The following is a 22,562-nucleotide window of genomic DNA, read 5'->3' as shown; positions in this document are numbered from 1 at the left end:
GATGGTGATTGCAGCCATGAAATTAAAAGACGCTTACTCTTTGGAGGGAAAGTTATAATCTGGACAGCATATTAAAAAGCAGAGACGTTACTTTACCAACAAAGTTCTGTCTAGTCAAGGCTATGGTTTTCCAGTAGTCATGTGAGAGTTGGACTACAAAGAAAGCTGAGCACCGAAGAATTGATGCCTTTGAACTGTGTTGTTGGAGAAGACTCTTGAGGGTCCCTTGGACTGCAAGGGGATCCAGCCGCTTAAATGCCCATTGTTAAGTGCCCTTTGCCATGGAGACAGCAGGGATTGAACAGGGGGAATGGATATTTTGGGTGAGGGGTCTCGGAAAGTGGACCCGTGTTTCTCGGCCTAAACATCATCAGCATTTGTGTCTGGAGGCCGTCCTGTACACTGTAGAGCATCTTCCCTGGCCTCCACCTACTTCACATTTCTGTATAAGAGTGTCTGCTCCCCATTTAAGGAACAGACTGGAAAATATAGGTCCTTAGACCCAAACTAAAGAAAAAAAAGTGTTACTTGCTCAGTCGAGTCTGACTCTTTGCGACCCCGTGGACTGTAGCCCACCAGGCTCCTCTGCCCATGGGATTCTCCAGGCCAGAATACTGGCGTGTGTAGCCATTCCCTTCTCCATAGGCTCAAACTAAAAACAAAACAAAACCGCTGGTGCTATAGGGCAACGTTGGCAAATGTGTGTACAATGACAGGTTTTAAAGCATTTTTTAACTGCCCCTTCTATTTTTTTAAATAAATGTTTTCTGGTTGCCCCGGGTCTTCTTTGCTTCTTGAGGGCTTTCTCTAGTCGTGATGAGCAGGGGCTCCTCTCCTTGTGGCTCACGGGCTTCTCACTGCGATGGCTTTCTTGTTCCCAAGCACAGGTTCAGGGCGAGCGGGCCTTAGTCGTTGCAGGACGCTGGCTCTGGAGCTTGGGCTCAGGCGTTGTGGCGTGCCAGCTTAGTTACCCCACAGCGCGTGGAATTTCCCCAGACCAGGGATGGAACCCATGTCCCTAGCATTGGCAGGCAGATTCTCACCCACTGCGCACCAGGGAAGCCCTTCCTTGCCCGTTGTAACCAACTTCTTGATGAACGAAACAACTGGTCCTCATCTAGGTGGTTAGATGTCTTATGAACTATTAATGTCCCAGTTGTATAGAGAGTAAAAGGCGGCAGTGAAAACCAATCACCTCCGCAGGGCTGCGGTCCAGTAAAGGGCGGAGCTGGGATGTGGAAAGGAGCCGACTTCTGTATTCTCCACTTACAAAGCAAGCAGCGCGGTAGCACCTTCTTCAAGGGTTGCCGCTAGAATTACGTGATAGATCGGGTTCTCAGCTTCCCTGGTGGCTCAGATGGTAAAGAATCGGCCTGCAATGCAGAAACCCGGGTTCGATCCCTGGGTCAGGAAGATCTCCTGGAGAAAGGAAATGGCAACCCACTCCAGCATCCTTGCCTGGAAATCCCATGGACAAAGGAGCCTGGGGGGCTACGATCCATGGGGTCACAAAGAGTCGGACACGACTGAGCGACTTCCACTGCCACCCCACACAGCTAGGTCTCGATGGAAGAAGCAGGCATTCAGTCATTCGGTACATGTACCTTTTATTACAGAAACTCTAGGGTAGGGTTGAAAAAGGCTAAAGAGGCGCTGCGGAGGAAACCGCTGCAGGCGTTCACTCAGCTTCTCCCAGAGCTTCTGCTCGCAGAGGCCTGCTGGCCATGCCTCTGGGCAGACAGGTGCTGTCCCTCCAAGGACTCGACTCACTGCCCTCCGGCAGTCTAGCACACGGAGGTTTCCCCAGAGGCCAGGCCGACCAGCTGGGAGATGGAGGACTCGTGAGGGTGGAGCTGAGATGGAGAAAGGCGGTTAGAAGGCACAGCAGGGGTTGTTCCTAAGGAAGGGAAGAAAGGAGACGGAAAAGTATGTGAGCATCAGCTTACATCCTGAGCGGCTCTCTGCTCTGTGGACCCCGCGTACCTTGCCCCTCTGACCCACCGGCCACGCTTCCCTAAGCCTCAGCCGGCTGCTCCTCGCCATCTCACCGTGCGGATATCTTCGCTTCAGAGAGAGGTTCTTCTGAACACTCAGTGGGAGAAGCTACCCCCTCCAGCTCCTGTCTGTCACAGCTCCTTCGAGGAAGCTCAGGTGATTTATTCCCTGCCCTCCCACTAGCGGGCGTGCCTCACGAGCACAAGGCCTTCCCCTGCCTGGCACACTGGGGTCCCCTAGGGTTGCTGCAGGGGGTGAATATATGAGGCTTGCTCTGGGCTTTGAGGGATAGGTCGAGCATCTCATTGCTCCCAAAGGGGCTCACAGTCTGCTGCAGAGGGTCTGAAAACTACAGCCCCAGGGGGTGACTCCAGCTCCCACCTGTTTTTACTTATTATAGTTTTTAAAAATCGAGGTAAAATTCACATGACGTAAAATTCCCCATTTAACCGTTTTTTAGCGAATCCAGAATTCATCATAGTGCAGTTACTTGATAAAAATGTACTGATTGCATCTCTCAATAAGTTAATCATAGAATTATCACACGACCCAGACTTTCTACACCTAGGTGTGTACCCCCGAGGAACTGGAAACAGGTGTTCAAGGAAAACTTGTGTGTGTCAGTGTTCTTAGCATCATACCAATAGCCAAAAGGTGGAGACAGCTCAAATGCCGTTCACCTGAAGAGTGAGTAAACAGGCAAAGGAATACTATTCGCTCATGAAAAATAATGAAGTTCTGATACATGCCCTAGCCTGGATGGCCTTGGAAAACATTATGCTAGGTGAGTGAAGCCAGACACAAGAAGCCACATAGCATATGAGTCCATGTGTATAAAATGTGCAGAGTAGGCAAATCCAGAGATGAAGAGAGAGAGAGATGATTAGTGGCTGCCAGGGGCTGGGAGGAGACACTGCTCATGGTTGCAGAGGCTCCTTCAGGGATGATGAAAAGCTTTTGGAGCTAAATCGCCAGGAGGGTTGCACAACACTGGGAGTGTCCGAAACGTTACTCACAGTAAATTTTATATTATGTGTATTCTGCCACAACTTAAAAAAAAAAATCCCACATAACCTTTGAGGGAATTCATGACTGAATTCTTTCTGCTCTCCACGTCCTTATCATTGGTAAGCTGTGGCTTGAGATTAGGGAGATGAACTTGAAACTGTCCATTCGACTCTGTGATTCTACAGCTGGCATTTCCAAACCCTCCTGGAGAATTTGAACCAAGCCGCCACCCCCCACCCCGCAGCGGACAAGCCCTCCTCCCCTTGGGACATACCTGTTGTCCACGTCCGGGTTACAGTAATGGCAGTAGCACTTGGGAGGTTGAAGAAGGGGGGGAACCAGAAGCAGAAAGAGACGGTTTTGGTGAGACAGTTCTGCCACTCTCCCGCCATCCCTCCCCGCTTCCTTTCTTCTTTCCTGCCTGCCTCTGTCTCCCCCTCGTCCCCAGGGGAGGGAGTGACGTCCTTGATCTGGTTGACCTATTCAGCCTCCCCTCTTACTGCCCCATCGTCCAGCCAGTTCACTCCATCCCAGTAAATGACATGATGCTCTGACCTGGGGGTTTCTCAGCCTCAGCACCCCTGGCACTTTGACCCAGGTCAGCCTTAGTCGTGGGCGCCATCCTACAGAAGCCGCGCAGCTCGCCTCTACCCACCAGATGCCAGTGGCACCTCCTCCCCCAGACGTGACAACCAGAAATGTCTCCGGGCGCTGCTGAGTGTCCCCTGGGCGGCAAAGTCACCCGCATCCAAGAACCACTCATCTAAGCAGGGGCGCGAGGCTGGGGCTCATCTCCTCGCCCCTCGCGTGTTCCTCGTCTCTCACCCCAAACCCTTAGCGCTGCTCCTTCTACGAGTGCGGCAAGGCGCGCCCCATCTTCACTGCCATCCCGACATCCTGCCCACGCCTTGGGCACCCGGCTCCTCCTCCCCTTCCTCTGCGCTCCCCCACCCCCTATTCCCTCCATCTGTTCAGCCTCCTCCTCCCCCACGAGGTACCCAGCTCCTCCCTCCCTTCCGCCGTGCTCCCGCTCTCTCCTCCTCCCTCTCCACCTTTAGGAACCCGGCTCTTCCTACCCAGTCTCCCTTATTGTAGGACACGAACAAGAAGGTGACCATCATGTAGGCGCATCTCAGCCCATTCCATCCCGTTTTCTTCTTCAGCGGCTTCTTGGGGGTGGTGGCCGTTGGGAGGAGCTTCACTGGGGAGATCCAAGTGGACATGACCAACGTGAAGGCCTGCAGCCCCCTGTGTGGACATCTTGCCTTTCCCACAACTCTCTCCACACAGATCTCCCTCTGAACCCCACACCCTCAATCCACCTGCTTCTGGGATTGAAATGTGGTCCATTGCTACCGGGTGCCCCCATCTCCCCTCTCCATCTGCAAGGCACCAGTCTCACATCTCCTTCTGATTGCCATTGCACCAGCCTGCTACTCCACACTCCTCTCTCCCAGACCAGCTCCCACTGGAGCCCGCAGGGATCTAACACCAGATCTGACCCTGTGACCTCCTCATTCCAGACCCCATCTGGGGCGCAAGCCCAGTTTCACTTGCTCAATATTCTTTCCCTCTTCTTTTCACATTTTAAATTTTAAAGAAAGGGTTACATTACATTTTAATATTGCATACAAAAAAAAAAAAACACCCTAATACTAATAAGATTTTTTTAAAAAAGGAGATGGCACTTGAAAATTCCCAGAGTGGAGGAACCCACGTGAGTCATGAATGTTAAATTAAGTCTAGCTTCTTTCAGGAACATAAGCAAAATTGAAGTCATTTCTTTTAAATGTCTCTGATAATCATGAGAAGGACTTAAGTCATCTTCCCCTGAATGGTTGAAGATAGTCCCCTTTTAACCAACCATTGTGCCCTCAGGAAACCCCATTGTAATAACCATCATTTTAAAATATAAACAATTTCCTCAACTTCATGTTATAAGCCACCCTGTGAGGAACACCCTGCCCCTGCATCTCATACCAGTTTTGAATTTGGAAGTTCCCAGTTTAAGAATTATTCTTCCTTGCACAATAAACTCTCCCTTAGTACTATCTTACTGATCTTGCGGTTTTAGCTTTGCTATTCCTCCATTTTTGACATGTATAATTCACGTCACGGAACAGGCCCTCCAGTCAAACACCAGAACATTACCAGTGTAAAGGGAAAAATGAAAAGAAAAAAAAAGCTCCTTAATTGAAATTTCAGGAGGGCACAGCTCCTGCCCTTTTCTTAGAGAATATACTCTGTAGCTGTAATTCCTTTCTCTTTCCCTTCATTGTTGTTGTTCAGTCGCTCAGTCGTGTCCGACTCTTTGCGACCCCATGGTCTGCAGCACGCCAGGCTTCCTTGTCCTTCACTGTCTCCCAGAGTTTGTTCAAACTCTTGTCCATTGAGTCAGTGATGCCATCCAACCATCTCATCCTCTGCCACCCCCTTCTCCTGCCCTCAATCTTTCCCAGCATCAAGGTCTTTTCCAATGAGTCTTCACATCAGGTGGCCAAAGTACTGGAGCTTCAGCTACAGCATCAGTCCTTCCGATGAATATTCAGGACTGATTTCCTTTAGGATTTACTAATTTGATCTCCCTGCTGTCCAAGGGACTCTCAAGAATCTTCTCCAGCACGATTTGAAAGCATCAATTATTCAGCCTCTTTAGCTGTCCCTTTGAAATGTATGCAAATCTTTTTTTAAAATTTACTTATTTATTTGGCAGTGCTGGGATCAATTTCAACGTCCTTCTTCACCTTTAGGAATCATTTCAGACCTCAGTGATCAACAGAAGAAGCGACTGAGAAAAATCAAGACGTTTCCCAGTCACACCTCAGTGTGCTTGGTGTCCTTGGCACCAGGGGGCAGTACAAGGGGGTAGGGGTGGTCTGAAGGCTTTGGCTGCCCCTCAGAAAGACATCCTCTCAGGTTCTGAAACCCGGACCTTGGCCACCTGAAATTGTGTCTCCTTAAGGCTTTGACTTAACACAGACCGAGGGAACTCGCAGGCGTCTCGATGGAAAAGGCATGATGCCGTGCACTTACCTTCTTCCTTGCAGCCGCTTGATTCTTCTGAAAAGAGGAAGAGAAAGAGGCAAAGAAGGAAGGGAAGGAAGGAAGAGGAGGGGGGGAAAGGAAGAAAAGAAATCATCAACAAATTCTGAAATGAATGGAGACCAAACTGCAAAGAGCGATTCTGGGCGCCCCAGGTAAGGAGAGCCGAGAACGAGCCCAGCCCCCCGCAGTCCCTGGTCTCAGGCACTGCGTGGCCTCGTGGCCTGTCCACCTGCTGTTCCCTGTGCCAGCAACACCCTGCACCCACATGTGCTCGGGACTGCCTCCCTCGCCTCCTCCAAGTCTTTGCTCAAAGTCACTTTCCCTGATCACCTTCTAAAAACGTATCCCTCTGCCCTGCCCTGCCTTCCCATCTCTCTTCCTCTGCGATCTTCACAGGGCTTAGCAACCAACAGACTTCTAACCCACTGTTTCTCTATTTATTCGTGTTCTCTTCTCGTCAGTTCTATCTGGACACAGATTTCTGACCTGTTCCTTACTGTGTCTCTAACATCTAGAACAGGACTGAACACAGAGAGGCTAATATTAATTAGCATTTGTTGTTGGATAAATGAAAAAAAAAAAGACACTTTTCATGTTCAGATGATGATAAAGAGTGTATGATTTCAATTAAAAATTGAAAAATAAATTTAAAAAAACCCCAAGAGTGTAAGGTTTGATGCTATTTAAAGACTCTTCCAACATTAAAAAAACAAAGCTGAGAAGTCTACATTTTTGTGTCCAGGAGCAAAAGCAAATGGTGGGGCCAATTAGCATAGTCACTACTTACCATTCAGCACCTGGAGGCTCAGCAAACCTGCAGAGACAGTGTGGACATGGAATTGCCAAAGGCAGCGTGCTAAGTGCCCTTAGGCCGACAAGGCGCAGCTAACTCACCCCAGCTGCCTCTCGCTCTTCTCATCGGCTCCCCCTGAGGACGCTCATACTGCCCTAAAGCTCTCTGTCTGTCCCCGCATCAGTCTGTGTGGGGTTTCTCTAGAGGTACAAGCACATGAGGCTCGTCTCTGGCTTTCCACCGCCCTGCGTGGTCCTATCCCACATGGAGAGTTAAAAAGAATATCCTTCCCAGGCTTCCTTCCTTGGTGGCTCAGTGGTAAAGCATCCGCCTGCCAGCGCGGGAGAGACACAGGCTTGATCCCCAGTCCAGGAAGATCCCACGTGCCTCGGAGCCACTGAGCGCCACCGCTGCTGAGCCTGTGTTCTGGAGGCCAGGAACCACAACTACTGAGCCACACCCTGGAGTTGCTGCTCCACAACACGAGAAGACCACTGCAGGGAGAAGCCCGAGATGGCCTCTAGAGAGTAGCCTGCACTCCCCTCAACTAGAGAAAGCCACACACAGCCACGAAGACCCAGCACAGCTGAAAATAAATCTTTTTAAAGAAAAGACTTTTCTTTTCCCAAACAAACTTCCCATGCCAAAATCTCGGGGCATGCACGGAGTGAGATGATTTACCTAGGATCTCTAATGTCATCCATCCAGAAGGAAGTGTGGTCCGGGAGGCAGGGCGGTGTTCAAGGGTGCAAAGTCCAGAATGTTGAGTCCAAGGGGCCGCCAGAGATGAGACCATAGAAGGAAAAAAAACAAGTCATAAGATCAGAAGGTGGGGAGACCGGCAGCAAACGAGAATGGAGCCCAGGCAGGCGGTGCTGAGCCGTGAAGGCGAGAGGGCTGGAAGCCCCAGCGTGTGGGTTAGAGTGGAAATCTAGTGGCTGAAGGGGCTTCCCTGGGGGCTCAGATGTAAGGAGTCTGCCTGCCAATGCAGGAGACGCCGGTTCTGTCCCTGGGTCAGGGAGATCCCCTGGGGAAGTGAATGGCAACCCGCTCCAGTGTTCTTGCCTGGAGGATCCCATGGACAGAGGCGCCTGGCGGGCTCCAGTCCATGGGGTTACAAAGAGTCGGACATGACTGAGCAACTGAACAACAACAGGTAGTGGCTTGAAGAACTGGCGCTGGGTCAGAGTCAGGCTGGGAAGGCAGCCACCACGCCTGCTCTGCATATTTGCCCATGCTGTGCCCCCTGACACCCTCCAGGTGAATAATGCCTGCCTGGGGGGGAAACGCAACAGAATGTATTAAGCGTGCCCAGCGCCCAGGAAACCCTGAACGAATTGTCCTTACTGTCCTCCCCGTCGTCATAAGAACGTTGCCCATGTCCCTGATTTGACCAGGGGCTTGGTTCTCATAAGACACCCTGCCTTTGAGAAAGTGAAACTCATACAGTCATTTTTTCCAGTCCCCGGATTAGTAAAAATACAGAAAGATTCTCTGATCAGTGAGGCCGTGGTTGGGAAGGGACCCCATGGCAGAGATAAGAAGGGGAACAAGACAGACGTGGGGACAATGTGGAAAAAGATACTCACGTTTCAGGACTGTCGAGGTGTAGGCAACAGGGAGGAGAAATTCCAGGGGGAGCCATTGAGCATCAACAGAAAGGGGAGAGGATGAGAAGGTGTGACTGGCTTCTTCCCGGCTCATCCCCCCCTGCTGGTCCTCCGGGGAGACCCTCCCGTCATGGTGCGATGAGGGTGCCCCCAGATCTCATGGGGTGGCCATGGGTGGGCCGGGCTGGGGACTCTGCCTGCGTCCGCTACACTTGCCTCCTTTGGAGCCCTGATTATCCAGATGGACAGACTCCCCAGACACCTGTTTTCCTTGAGCGTTGGTCCCCCAGAGATGAGGAAGGTCCTCAGAAGATCCCCCAACCCACCTTTATCTCCTTTCTCTCCTGAGAGGTCAGGAGGGAGGAAGCCTGACCAAAGAGGAAGCCGTGGCTTTGAGCTCCTCCTCATTCAACAGTCCTCTCCGCAAATACACACAGCTCAGTACGTTCTTGTGTCCTGGGGCTGCGGCCCTTGGCTTCTGCTAAAATCTGGAGGCCTTGATGGCCGTGCACTCACACACCCAGTCACACATACTGCCTCAGACCCACCCCTGCCTCCCACAAATTCTGGGGATTATCCGTACGGTCTCAGGCGGGCCTGTGGACCCTGGCAGGTCAGTCTGAGCCCCCTTCAGAGTCAAGAGTGATAGATGGAGACCCTGTTAGCAGAGGGTCTCTCTCAACCCGGGTCCCCAGGTGAGAACAATCCAAAGATTCCCTTCTGTTTACTTTTTTGTCTCAGCGGCTGAAAACACCCGAATTACCACAGAAAAGGAAGAATAACTCACTTTTTACTGGAAGGTGCAGCAGAACCAGAAATCAGGGGGTCAACATGGAAAAAAGGGAGCAAGAGAGTAGAATCAAATACACCCCCCACCACATTCCTTTATTCACTCACTAAACACTCTCCAAGTTATTTGGAAGCTTTTATTGTGCGCTAATTATAGACTTGCAAAAACACTGCAAAAATAGTACCAGAGGGGGTTGCCCTTTCCTCCTCCAGGGGATCTTCCCAGCCCGGGGACTGAACCTGCATCTCCTGCATTGGTAGGCAGGTTCTTTACCACTGAGCCACCAGGAAGCCCCAGTTTGGGGAGCCATGCCTTAAAACTAGGGTTCCGTGTGGCGCAGAGTGCCATGGTGAAGATCAGTGGCATCATGGAGGTAGACGCTCCAATGTTGGTTCTCCTCCAATCCTCCCCATTAGCAAAAATTACATCCATCAGCCATAGAAGGGACCTCTCTGTTGCTTCAGGAAGAGTAGTAGAGCCCGTGTGTGTTAGGCATGCTTCTAGGTTATGAGTGTGAGCAGTGGACAAGACTCTGCCCTGGAGGTGCAAAAGAGATGGGAGAGAGAGGTGCTTCGCCAGCTCACCTGACCTGGGGGGCATACGTCTGTCTTCCTTAGAATGCGTCCCCTGCTCTCTAACGAGCATGGCTCCCTTTCTCTCCCAAGAACCACCAAACTTTTCCTTCTGGAAGGTAGGCCCTTTTTCATGGGAGCAATTTACACACCAAACGAGAGCCACAGCGCTGAGACTGGGGCTGTGCCGGAGCTGGCTTGCAAGAGATGGTTGTTAAATTATTGCAAAACTTTCGCAAGCCACTGCCAAGCCTAATTAGCGGCTTCAGATCAGCCCAGCGCTAAAGCATTTACACCACATTAATCGGCAGTGGCTGCAAACCCGGGCTCCCCTCCCCACCCTCTCCCCACAGAAATGGTTGTTAAATGTTACAAGCACAGCCCTACCGCAGCCCATTTGTAACAGTTTTGCTTTTGACCTCAAGACAATATCTAAATGCCAGGGCCCACACCAACACTTCCCACCCCCCGCTGGTTTTTTTTTCCTCTGCAGCTTGTTTTATTTTTGGCTGCGCTGTGGGACATGCAGGATCTCAGCTCCCCAAGCAAGCCTGAAACCCAATAGAGTCCTAACCCCTGGACCACCAGGGAATTCCCCTCCCTCAAATTTTAATGAGGAAATCCCACAGACAGAGGAGCCTGGTGGGCTGCAGTCCACAAGGGGTCACAGAAGAGTCAGATGCCACTGAGCAACTGAACAACAAGGTGTAATCCCCGAGAGGGTTACGGGAATGTCATCTCCAGGACACAGACTCGGGATTGAAAAAGCACTTACTTTCTTCCTCTGTCCTGTCTGGAGGCGAGGGTGCAGGCGGCCAGGTTCCAACAGAGGTGCAGAGGGAAGACAGGGATCAGTGTTAAGACACCGTGAAACAAGGACACCACAAAACGAGACTCCCTGACTGGTCAGAGGATTCAGAGGCAGAAGCGGACACGAGGCGGGTGGGGGCTCGGTCGTTGCCTCTCTCTCTCTAACCAGTACCGGTGGAGCCTCTAGTGTGTGCAAGGTGTGAGGGCTACACGGAAAGTGAGAGGACAAGGGTCTTACTCTCGGGGAGCACGAGCAAGCGGAGGCCCGAGAGGCGGCCTCGAGAGTCAGAAACCCATCTGGGGGAGGGCTAGGGTTTCTGGGTGCGGCCAGAACCTGCTAGAGAGCGGCATTTGCTGACCTTGTTGGGGTGCCAGGGAAGGCGTCTTGGAGGAACTGTCACTGAGTCTGACACCTGAAAGATGAGGAGGGGTTAGCCAGGTGAAGACCTTTGGAGGGGAGAGACAGAGACGCATTCCCAGAGGCGGGACAGTCCTGGGTGGGAAGGAGTCTGGAGCTTCGGAAGGATGGAGAGAGACCTGCTGAGGGGACACGGTAGGTGAAGATGACCAGCGGACAAGAACGCCCAGAGTTAGATGATGCCCGGCCCTGTGGGTCATTTTAAAGACCTCGGGCTTCATCCTAAGAATGATGGGCGATCGGGGAAACACTTGGACCCAGCACTTGGGCAACTTACCCCGTCTCTCTAGGGCTTGGTTTTCTCATAAAAGTGCAATTATTGTCCTGCTTGGCCCAGGACTTGGAAGGGGTCCACTGGGTGAGAGAGTTTTAATGCTGAAACCAGGCAGGTCGTGGGCGCACACAGTCACTCTGGATTGTAATGGGATCCACCCGTCTCACAGGGGTGAGGAGGCTTAAAAGAAATGATCCAAGCAGAGCCCTGAAACATACCGGCTTTTCCAAGATGCTCCGTGAAAGTTTTTTAAAGAATTTTGTTTTGCTGTGGATCATTTTTTAAATCTATGGGATTTGTTACAATATTGTTTTGTGTTTTGGCTTTTGGGCCTCGAGGCATTTGAGACCTTAGGTCCCTGACCGGGGATGGAACCTGTTAGGGACCAAACGACGGGCTCTAGGACCTGAGTCATGTTTTCCAGAAAGAGACAGGACATGCGCTCATCCTGCCTGGCCAATCATGTAACGCCAGCTACTCCTGTAACTGAGACAAAGAGCTGCCTGTGTGTAAGCCGCCATACTCCTTTGTTCGGGGCTCTTGTCGGATTCTGCTGAGCCGGATGAGACTTGGGCCCTAGCACGCTAGAAATAAAACTCCCTTCTTGCCTTTGCATTACTGTGGTGGACTTGCTCTCTCTCTCGGTCGGTTCGGAGATACGGGCTCGGAGCATAACAGAACCCACGCCCCTGGCATTGGAAGGCCAAGTCTTGCTAACCGCTGGACCACCAGGGAACTCCCGCATGACGTTTTCGTTAGTTACCACTCTCCCTCTGAAGCTCTGCGTCTTTCTGGCTCTCTGTTTTCGTGTCTCTACAGATGGTTTCCGGTCTGTGAGCCATGACTCTGGCCTCTGTAGTTGCGATTTAGTTGCTCAGTCGTGTCTGACTCTTTGCAACCCTATGGACTGCGGCCCGCCAGGCTCCTCTGTCTGTGGGATTCTCCAGGCAAGAATACTGGAGCGGGTTGCTGTGCTCTCCAGGGGATCTTCCTGACCCAGGGATTGAAGCCGGGTCCCCCGCATTGGCAGATGGATTCTTTACCACTGAGCCACTAGGGAAGCCCTGACTATATGGCTTTATCCACATTCCACTCTGGATCTGAGGTTATTTTGCCTAATAATGTCTATCTGACGTTGATCTTTGCCTTATAGCCGGGTCGTATGTTGGCTAAGAAGTGCATTTCACTATTTATGAAGTCTGGCTGTTTTCCAGGGAGGGAGGTCTTGGCCCATAAAGCTCTGCTATTTCTGGATGGAGAGGATTCTTCGAGGGTAGGAGTTAGGGAGTCCTGTGTTATTTAGCTTGTGAGAAGGAGAAGGTCTTGGAACTCCACAGGCAGTGTGGGGAGAAGGAAAACGGGAGATGAGAAGAGAGAGAGTGAGCAGAGATGGGAGAAGGCCGTCCATCTGCTCAGGGCTCTGGCTGTCCTGCACGCTCTCGTTTCATCGAGACTCATAACTCGTAGGTCTCGGCCGATTTCTCATGGGAACCAGTGAAGGAGGGTTCTGCTTCCAGGTTGATGGGAACACAGGGAAAGCACAGAGCTCTTCAGCAACCCAAGGGGAGAGAAGTGAGAAACTGGTATCTTTGAAAGAGCAGAAGCAGTGAGGAGGGCTACGGACTCCAGGACCCCTGGACAGACGGGACGCAGGGAGCTGAGCCCACTTCAACCAGCTTCCTAGTACCTGAGTTTTTCGTAGATTTAATTATAATGTCATATAATTTTTATAACATATAAAATGTTATAGTTTATTATAACATTAAGAAGCACTCTTTATAGTGTGGATTACTAGCCCTACTCTATGGGAGAAGAGAAGAGCCTTGCCCCAGGGTCCCATATGCTGGGAAAGAACGGAGCTGGCTTGAAATGCCAGGCATATGTACCCCTGGAAGTCCAGTTCCCGTCTCCATCTCCCTGGAGCTCCAGATCCAGGCGTGCCCTGTGCACTGGGACGGGAACCCTTGGGGATGGCTGGAAAGGTCTCAGGTGGACACAGATGTTACTCGTTTGGAGTCACATGGTGGGAATATGTAATCTAATATTGAATTCACTTTATAATTCTCTTTCTTCTCAAAAGTCTCAAAATGATGCTAACTTGTCCAGAACCTCTCTCTAATGCGCTCTGGTCTTCCTTTCCAGTGAAGAGAGAACCATCTTCAGACTAAGACCCTCAGCAGTCATCAGTATCGTTATAATTACTACTTTATTTCCGCTGTTCCATTATGTCTATTTTTGCAGTTATCTTCTTAGAAAATTCTTTGGCATTGCCCATCTTTGGGGTTGGAATAAAAACTGACCTTTTCCTTATGGCCCCTGCTGAATTTTTCAAATTTTCGGGCACATTGAGTGCAACACTTTTACAGCATCATCTTTTATTATTTTAAATAGCTCAGCTGGAATTCCAGCACCTCCACTAGCTTTTTTCATTGCAATGCTTCCTAAGACCCACTTGACTTCACAATCCAGGATGTCTGGCTCTAGGTGAGTGACCACTCCATCGTGGTTATCCAGGTCATTAAGACTTTTTTTTGTATGGTTCTGTGTATTCTTGCTACATCTTCTTAATCTCATCTGCTTCCGTTAGGGCCTTGACACTTCTGTCCTTTGTTGTGCCCATCCTTGCATGAAATGTTGCCTTGGTATCTTCAGTTTTCTCCAAGAAACCTCTGTGGCTTAGCTGCTAAGTCGTGTCCGACTCTGCAACCCCATGGACTGTAGCCCACCAGGTTCCTCTGTCCATGGAATTTTCTAGGCAAGAAGACTGGAGTGGGCTGCCATTTCCTTCTCCTCTAGTCTTTCCCATTCTGTTGTTTCCCTCTATTTATTTGCGTTGCATACTTTTGAAACAAATGAAACTGGATTTTCACCGACTAAAGGAATGTAAAACTTCCTTTGCAAGTTTATCTACTTAAGCTTTTCAATAAAGGAAGTCCTTTCAAAGTGTACTCCTTCACTGGAAAACATAAATGATAGCACTGGACTGGAGAGTAGTAGAGATAGCGGGAACTTCTGCTGGGGTTCAGCCTCTCTACCTGTGCACATGGGGACCAGTGTTTTCAGCCATCCCATTTTGAAAAGTCAGAATGCTAGATGCTACCCCATGTTGCTGAAGGTGTGGGGAAGTTAGCATTCTTGTAGGCGGTTTATGGAACTGTACGTTTGTCAAACCTCTGTCCAGATTTGAAAGACCTCTGCTCTTTGACCCAGTCATTTGAGTCATGACCTCAGAAAGTTGAAGATACAGGTACCTAAGCGCATTTCTTGTAAGAATGCGCAGGAGACCAGGAGTGGTGGCTGTTTCAAGACAGGAGAACTGGGGATAGGACAGAGAGGAAGATTTTGACACTCATTTGATGTTCCTATAACTTTTCTCATGAGCATAAATCTTTTATAGCTTAAAACAATCTACCACGTGATATCTCTCACACAAAATTCTAGCGCTCTCATTCTACACGAATAAAAATTTCCATTACCTTAAAACTCTAAGAGACAAAATGTGATCAGATACAGTCTGAATCGTTCTTCCGAAATAAAGAAAGAAAACATAAATAAAACACGGAATTTAAATAAATAACTAAAAACACAAAAGACTCCATAAATCTGCATTACCTTATGGAGAAGAGAAACGCCCGAGAAGACAGAAGTCTCACTTACCATCCGCTGACAGCCTGCTCATCATACCTGGGGAAGAAGACATAAGGAAAGACGTTCAAATGCAGCGGAAGGAAATATACCAAATTCGTGGATTTCCCCGGTTCAACGGATTTAAGAAGTTCTCTTCTTTGGAAAGTATGGCTATGAGAGCTCGCGCATGACTTAGGGTTTCCTCATGATTCCCATCATCCCTCTGTTCAGCCCCATCACTGCCAGCAGACATCAGTGTCTCTAATCTAATTTCTGGGTTGTGTGTGTCTTTTCCATCAGTCTCTGAGTTCCTAAAGAGTGAGCATGTATGATCCATCTTTGGGTTTCCATCACCCAACATGGCTCCAGACATACATCAAATGCCCAGAAAATCTCGCTCAGAGTTTCCCCCCAGAGTTCACAGTCCGAGGGCATCCTGAACGTGGTGAGGTGTTTACCTACGATTCCTGAGGGCAGTCGATCCAGAGTCGGCACGGTGGTGGAGGATACAGACGTGGTGCAGAACGGTGGGACCAGGGGCCGCGGAGAGGAAGCCATGAGTAGAAAACCAAAAGTAAGGTCAGATGCCGGGAGCTGGGACAGACTCGGAAAGGGAGGCCGCCGTGGGCGCGGGGAGCGGCTAGGTGGGGTTATCGAGAGCGGCTTTGTGCTTGATTTTGGGGAGGTTTACGTGAGCGGGGGCGGGGGTGGCGGACACAGCCGTGGGCCATTCTTCAGCCAGGTAGGAAAGAAAGAAAGGAGCTATTCTTCACTGACTCTAGAAAAAAGCCCAACTCTTTCCTTATACTGATTTCACACCAACCCTCCCAGGTTAGCGAATTGTCCTCATGTTGTCAATGAGAGCAGCTGAAGCTCTGAGATATCGTATTAATTTTTGAAGCCCCACACAGTGGATGAGGGAGGGCACAAAAATTCAAACGTAGATCGCTCCAACTTCCTCTATAAAGTTCTATTTCCTCACCCACAAGGTGAGTATATTAATGTCCATTGCTGGGTTGGGGTTAAGTGGTCTATATACTGATAATAATAACAATAACAAGCTTACATAGAGATGATTACGTGTATGCCCATGGTGAGGGGCTTGCAGGCAGAAGAAGGAAGAATTCTGTGCGCTAAGTCACTTCAGTCGTGCCCAACTCTTTGTGACCCCATGGACTGTAGCCCACCAGGCTCCTCTGCCCATGGGATTCTCCAGGCAAGAACACTGGAGTGGGTTGCCATTTCCTCCTCCACAGATCTCAGATAGACCTGAATTTAGCTCTACAACCAAATGGCTTTCCTTTAGTCACAGGTGGACCACAGAAATGTGCTCAATTTCTGATCAACTAGTTTTTACAGGGGAAGGAGAGAGGCATGCAGTATTTTCTTTTCATCAAGATATCCAGTCTTGACTTTTTATGTCTCTAGATCAGAAGCTGGGCTGTGGACAGTCACAAGAAGAAAGATCCTTGAAAGGCAGGCAAAAATTACCCCGTCAACTAAGGGCAATCAGAACCCCAAGGGAGAGAGAGTGAACAAAAATGTCACCTTTCAGCACTGTTGACTCGGCGCACCCAGCAGGAAGGAGAGGTTCAGAGGCGGCCGGCAGGGATCAGAGAGAAGGCGAAACGCGTTAATTCATCCTCTATACCCCATGGCATCCCCCAGGTCCCAGGGCAGCACGGGGACCCAGAATGAGAAGCTGTGTCCTGTTCCAAGAGCCATAGACCTCTTTGTGCATCGTGCTCAGGCACTCAGTCGTGTCTGCGACCCCATGGACGGTAGCCCCAGGCCCTTCTGTCCATGAGATTCCCCAGGCAAGAAGGCCGGAGTGGGTTGCCATTTCCTTCTCCAGGGGATCTTTCCAAGCCAAGGATCAAACCAGTCTTTCTTTACCCCTGAGCCCTCAGGGAAGCCCATAGGCCTCTTTAGAGACACATTTATCCCAGAGGTCAAGACACCCTGAGATACCATGGTCTGGGGCATCCAATCACCCACCCCCCTTACACCTGAGTCTCCGGAGGGTGGCAGACAAGGGTCTCCATAACAACCAATAGTCAGAGGCCAGGATGGTGAATACCTGGCGAGGAGCGAGCCTTGGCCATTCTGTGCCCTATTTCTCTCATCTACAACCTACCAGTGAAGCCACACAACGCAGTCCAGTCTGGTTGTACATGTCAGAGCACAAAGTCCTGCTGAAAATCCGACTGAAGCTATGAAGTCCATATTCCCAGAAAACCACCGAGACTCTGTCCCGCACACCCCGTTCTGCACAAGATTACAGAGGCTGGTCGGCCTCCCCGAAGTCCATCTGGTTGGCCCCAGGGATCCGCAGGCTCTGGGTTTGGAGCCGTGCTGAGATTGAGAGCATCCTGTGAGCTGCCCAGGTTGAAAATGAGAGACAGCCATCCCCCTGTCCCCTGTCCCCCTTCCTCCTCTGGTTGAAGGCTCCCCACTTACATTGGGAGAAGGAGATAAGACTTACATTTGACTGGAAAAGGACAACAGGACCAGGAGTCAGGGGGTCCACATGGAAGAAAAAAGCAAGAGAGAAGTTTGAGTTAACAGTCATTTATCCACCTCAGATGATTTCTGCATGCACGCCTTTCTCCCTTCATCTGAAAGTGAAAGTCACTCAGTCGTGTCCAACTCTTTGTGACCCCATGGACTATACAGTTCATGGGATTTTCCAGGCCAGAATACTGGAGTAGGTAGCCTTTCCCTTCTCCAAGGGATCTTGCCAACTCAGGGATCGAACCCAGGTCTCCCGCCTTGCAGGCGGATTCTTTACCAGCGGAGCCCCCAGGGAGGCCCAAGATAGGATGGGGCCCCAGAATGAGAAGCTGTGTCTTGTTCTAAGAGCCACTCTGTGTGTGTACGCTCGGTCTTCCTTCATTTAGCCTCGCCTATTCTTACGGGGGAGGGATTTCATGAGAGACTGATTTTTTGTAGTTTGTCATGTACAGTTAGACAAAGATCAAACAGCTCGGTTACACTGTTGGCAAGGATGTTGAGAACTCTACTTCTTTTTTTAAAACTTTTAATCTTATATTGGGGTGTAGCCAATTCACAATGTTGTGATAGTTTCGGGTAAACAGCGAAGGGACTCAGGCATACATATACATGCGTCCATTCTCCCCTAAACCCTGCTCCCATCCAGGCTGCCACGTGACACTGAGCAGAATTCTCTGTGCTGTAAAGTAGGTCCTTGTTGGTTCTCCATTTTAAATACATCAGTGTGTCCATGTCCATCCAAACTCCCTATCTGTTCCCCTCATTCTTCTTCTGGCAACCATAAATTCGGAGAACACTTCTTTAGCTTTACAGTTTTATAAATGAATCCTACAGATCGATTTTATGTATATATGTGTGTGTGTGTGTCAGACTATAACTCTAGTAAAAATATTCCAACTATTCTTTCTTTCTGATAAGAGCTCTCCATTCACCCACTGAGCCTGTCTTCCCCAGACAAAAGGATGGACGAACAGCCCTTTGGACAGCAGGCATCACTAGAAGACAGAGATGTCTACGGCTTGCCTTGGCTCCCAAGACGAAGCCCACTTTTCCCCAGAATCCCCAAAGGGGTTCTACAATCTACATGAATTCCCATGGAACTGGCTATGGGAATACAGACTTGGGATGTTCACAGTTCTTACTTTTTTCTTCAGTTGCAACTGGAGGCGAAAGTGTTAGGCCATCCGGATCCCAGCAGGAACAGGAAGCAGGGAGCAGGGAGAGAATTCAGCATTAGACTCAGATCACTGCAGTGCCCAAGGAGCCCAGAGCTGAAAGTGTCACTGGAGATGCACTAACCCATCCAGTCTATCAGGAAAGCTGCTTGAGTCCACGTATCCCTCTCGCCACCCATTATCCATCTATCCACCCATTTACTTCTTCACCATCCACTGATTTATCCATCTCACCATCATCCATTCATCATCTGTCCATCCTGCCATTCATCCACTATCTAGCCAACCTTCCATCCACCCATCCACCACCCATCCATCCTTCCATCCACCCATCCACCACCCATCCATCCTTCCATCCACCCATCCACCACCCATCCATCCTTCCATCCACCCATCCATCCTTCCATCCACCCATTCACCACCCATCCATCCTTCCATCCACCCATCCACCACCCATCCATCCTTCCATCCACCCATCCACCACCCATCCATCCTTCCATCCACCCATCCACCACCCATCCATCCTTTATCCACCCATCCACCACCCATCTGTCCTTTATCCACCCATCCACCATCCATCCATCCTTCCATCCACCCATCCATCCACCCATTCACCACCCATCCATCCTTCCATCCACCCATCTGCCATCCATCCATCCTTTATCCACCCATCCACCACCCATCCATCCTTTATCCACCCATCCACCACCCATCCATCCTTTATCCACCCATCCACCACCCATCCATCCTTCCATCCACCCATCCACCACCCATCCATCCTTCCATCCACCCATCCACCACCCATCCATCCTTTATCCACCCATCCACCACCCATCTGTCCTTTATCCACCCATCCACCATCCATCCATCCTTCCATCCACCCATCCATCCACCCATCCACCACCCATCCATCCTTTATCCACCCATCCACCACCCATCCATCCTGCCATCCACCCATCCACCACCCATCCATCCTTCCATCCACCCATCCACCACCCATCCATCCTTTATCCACCCATCCACCACCCATCCATCCTTTATCCACCCATCCACCACCCATCCATCCTGCCATCCACCCATCCACCACCCATCCATCCTTCCATCCACCCATCCACCACCCATCCATCCTTCCATCCACCCATCCACCACCCATCCATCCTTTATCCACCCATCCACCACCCATCTGTCCTTTATCCACCCATCCACCATCCATCCATCCTTCCATCCACCCATCCATCCACCCATTCACCACCCATCCATCCTTCCATCCACCCATCTGCCATCCATCCATCCTTTATCCACCCATCCACCACCCATCCATCCTTTATCCACCCATCCACCACCCATCCATCCTTTATCCACCCATCCACCACCCATCCATCCTTCCATCCACCCATCCATCCTTCCATCCACCCATTCACCATCCATCCATCCTTCCATCCACCCACCCAACCATTCACCATCCATCGATTTATCCATCTAGCCATCATCCACCCGTCATCCATCCGTTATCCTGCATCATCCATCCGCCCAGCATTCACTAGCCACATACACTGGCCACTGGTCTGTGCTCGATGATGGGGGTGCAGGTGAATTAGACTCAATTCCTGCTCTGTAGGCATTTGTGACATTGCTGGGGAGAGAGATGTTGGTACAGGAGAAAATAAGACATCACAAACCCTGCTCTCATGGAACCTGTGACCCATGGAGGTCTTGCACATCTTACAGGCTCATCATACTTAGCATGTCCAAAAGAGAAGCTGTGGCCATCACCCTTCCACCCATCGAAAGATAAGCTGTTACTTTTTGTTGATAAAATAAATATCCGTGCATTCATATTGATATAATTACTTGAATAAATAAATAGAGCAGAAGCACTGAGTCGTCTTACAGAAGCATTCCAACGGATACATGTAGCAGAAATAAGAGAAACAGAAGATCACCATCGTGCAAATACTACAGCAATCATTTTGGCAGACAAGATCCACAGATGGATGCTGCAATTCGTGGGGGGAAAGTCTGAGGGGGAATAGAATATCCGCGAAGTTCCCAGTGATCTCAGCCAGGTTATCTACCAGTTATAAAGGCGAAAATAGTAGCTGGTTGGTGATCAAACTTAACATCACGGGTAGTAAGACACCTCGCCAACACATCATCTCTGATAAAGCAAGTCGAGGACAAGTTAACACGACTTCTGCGGGGCAATCACTCCCACCCCCAGTGTCACAGATTGTTGTGAGCGGTCGGTTGTGTCCCACTCATTGCGACCCCACGGACTGTAGCCCACCAGGCTCTTCTGTCCACGTGATTTCCCAGGCAAGAATACTGGAGTGGGTTGCCATTTCCTCCTCCAGGGGAGTCTCCCCGACCTAGGGTTTGAATCCGAGTTTCTGGCGTCTCCAGCCTTGGCAGATGGATTTTTTTTTTTTTTACTACCGCGCCACCTAAGAAGTCAGTGATTTAACCAGGGTTCAGACTCAAGTCTGTGTGTCTTCAAGGGCAGGAGCCGTGATACCCAGGAGTTGCCCACCCCTCCATCTCCACCAAGGGAAAGGGGAAGTGAGAATTTCTAAACAGGGAGCGGGAAGGAGCCTGGACTCAGACCCGAGGAGGCTCTCTGAGGCCAGCCACCAGGCCCCCTCCCGTGGTAACAAGAAACAGAGGACGGGGAGACGGCAGGAGGAGCTGGGCTTACCTTCCCGCGGGATGCAGGCGTCTGCCAGTCCCAGGAAAAGCAGAATCAGCAAGAACATCTTCAGAGAGGGCCCTGACTTGTGGACAGTGGGCTTGGGGGTTGGGGTGGATGAGCTCCTTCCAGGACCAACGGGACTCTGGTCACTCACTGTTCTCCCAGATTCCAAGGGCGAAGCTAACTGCCCACACACACCCTCCAGCCGCCTGGAGGCTGACAGGTGTCTGCTCTGTGCCCACGACACCAGGGGCTGACACACAGACCGCTTCTTCCCATTGGTGTCTGCTTATTTATCTTTTTTTTTTTTTTTTTATAGGTACCTGGGTTGAGTTACGTGCATCGGGTACTTTTCAAAATTTTCATTTATTTATTTAGCAAGCTCCGGGAGTTGGTGATGGACAGGGAAGCCTGGCGTGCTGCAGTCCACGGGGGTCGCAAAGAGTCAGACACGACCAAGTGACTAAACTGAACTGATTTAGCTGTCTGGGGACCTTACTTGTGCCATGTGGGATCTAGTTCCCCAAGCAAGGATCGACTTGAGTCCCTGACATTGGGAGCTGAGTCTTAGCCACTGGACCACCAGTGAAGTCCTTGCTTATTTATCCTGAAACAACATTTTAGAATAATTTTATGCTGAGCCTGATCTTTGCCGTCCTACGACTCCCATCTCCTGTTTGTGTAGGACCCGTGGCCTATAAGTGGGCTTTTAAAATATCCTGAGGGCTTCCCTAGTGGCTCAGTGGTGAAGAATCTGCCTGCCAATGCAGGAGATGCAGGTTCGATCCCTGGGTCAGGAAGATCCCCTGGAGAAGGAAATGGCAACCCCCTCCAGTATTCTTGCCTGGAGAATCCCACGGACAGGGGAGCCTGGCGGGCTACAGTCTATGGAGTCTCAAAAAGTCAGATACAACTTAGCGACTAAAGAGCAACAGCAACAAATGATATGTTGCCCATACATCTCTTAAGAAGTGATTTTGTGGAATTCCCAGGCGGTCCAGTGGCTAGGACTCGACACTTTCACTGCCGAGACCAGGGGTTGGATCCCTGATCAGGAACTAAGATCTCACAGGTTACACGGCAGGAAAAAAAAAGTCAAAAAAAGAAAAAAAGATTATTTCATGCATGAAGTATTCAAAGTCCTTTACTTTCATGCACAGTATACTAATCATTTCACCAAGCCTTCAACTATTTAACAATCACTGCTTTGTAAGCATAAGTTTTTGAAAAATTGTGTTTTGG

At 50.1% G+C, this 22,562-nt stretch overlaps 1 protein-coding gene across 1 annotated transcript; it reads right to left on the bottom strand.

The window, feature by feature from the left end:
- Positions 1 to 1,590: 1,590 nt before the first annotated feature.
- On the bottom strand, positions 1,591 to 21,663 carry EDDM13 (epididymal protein 13). The gene is made up of 9 exons (XM_060397861.1): positions 21,658 to 21,663; positions 21,327 to 21,552; positions 18,599 to 18,616; positions 14,973 to 14,999; positions 6,836 to 6,862; positions 6,037 to 6,063; positions 4,080 to 4,204; positions 3,278 to 3,315; positions 1,591 to 1,897 (listed from the first exon to the last, which is right to left on the bottom strand). Exons 1-9 carry the CDS (start codon positions 21,661 to 21,663, stop codon positions 1,873 to 1,875), a joined length of 519 nt encoding a protein of 172 aa, XP_060253844.1. The 3' UTR covers positions 1,591 to 1,872.
- Positions 21,664 to 22,562: the final 899 nt, after the last annotated feature.

The sequence above is a fragment of the Ovis aries genome, chromosome 14 (genome assembly GCF_016772045.2).
Source record: "Ovis aries strain OAR_USU_Benz2616 breed Rambouillet chromosome 14, ARS-UI_Ramb_v3.0, whole genome shotgun sequence".
NCBI lineage: Eukaryota > Metazoa > Chordata > Mammalia > Artiodactyla > Bovidae > Ovis > Ovis aries.
This window is presented reverse-complemented; position numbering and strand designations above follow the sequence as displayed.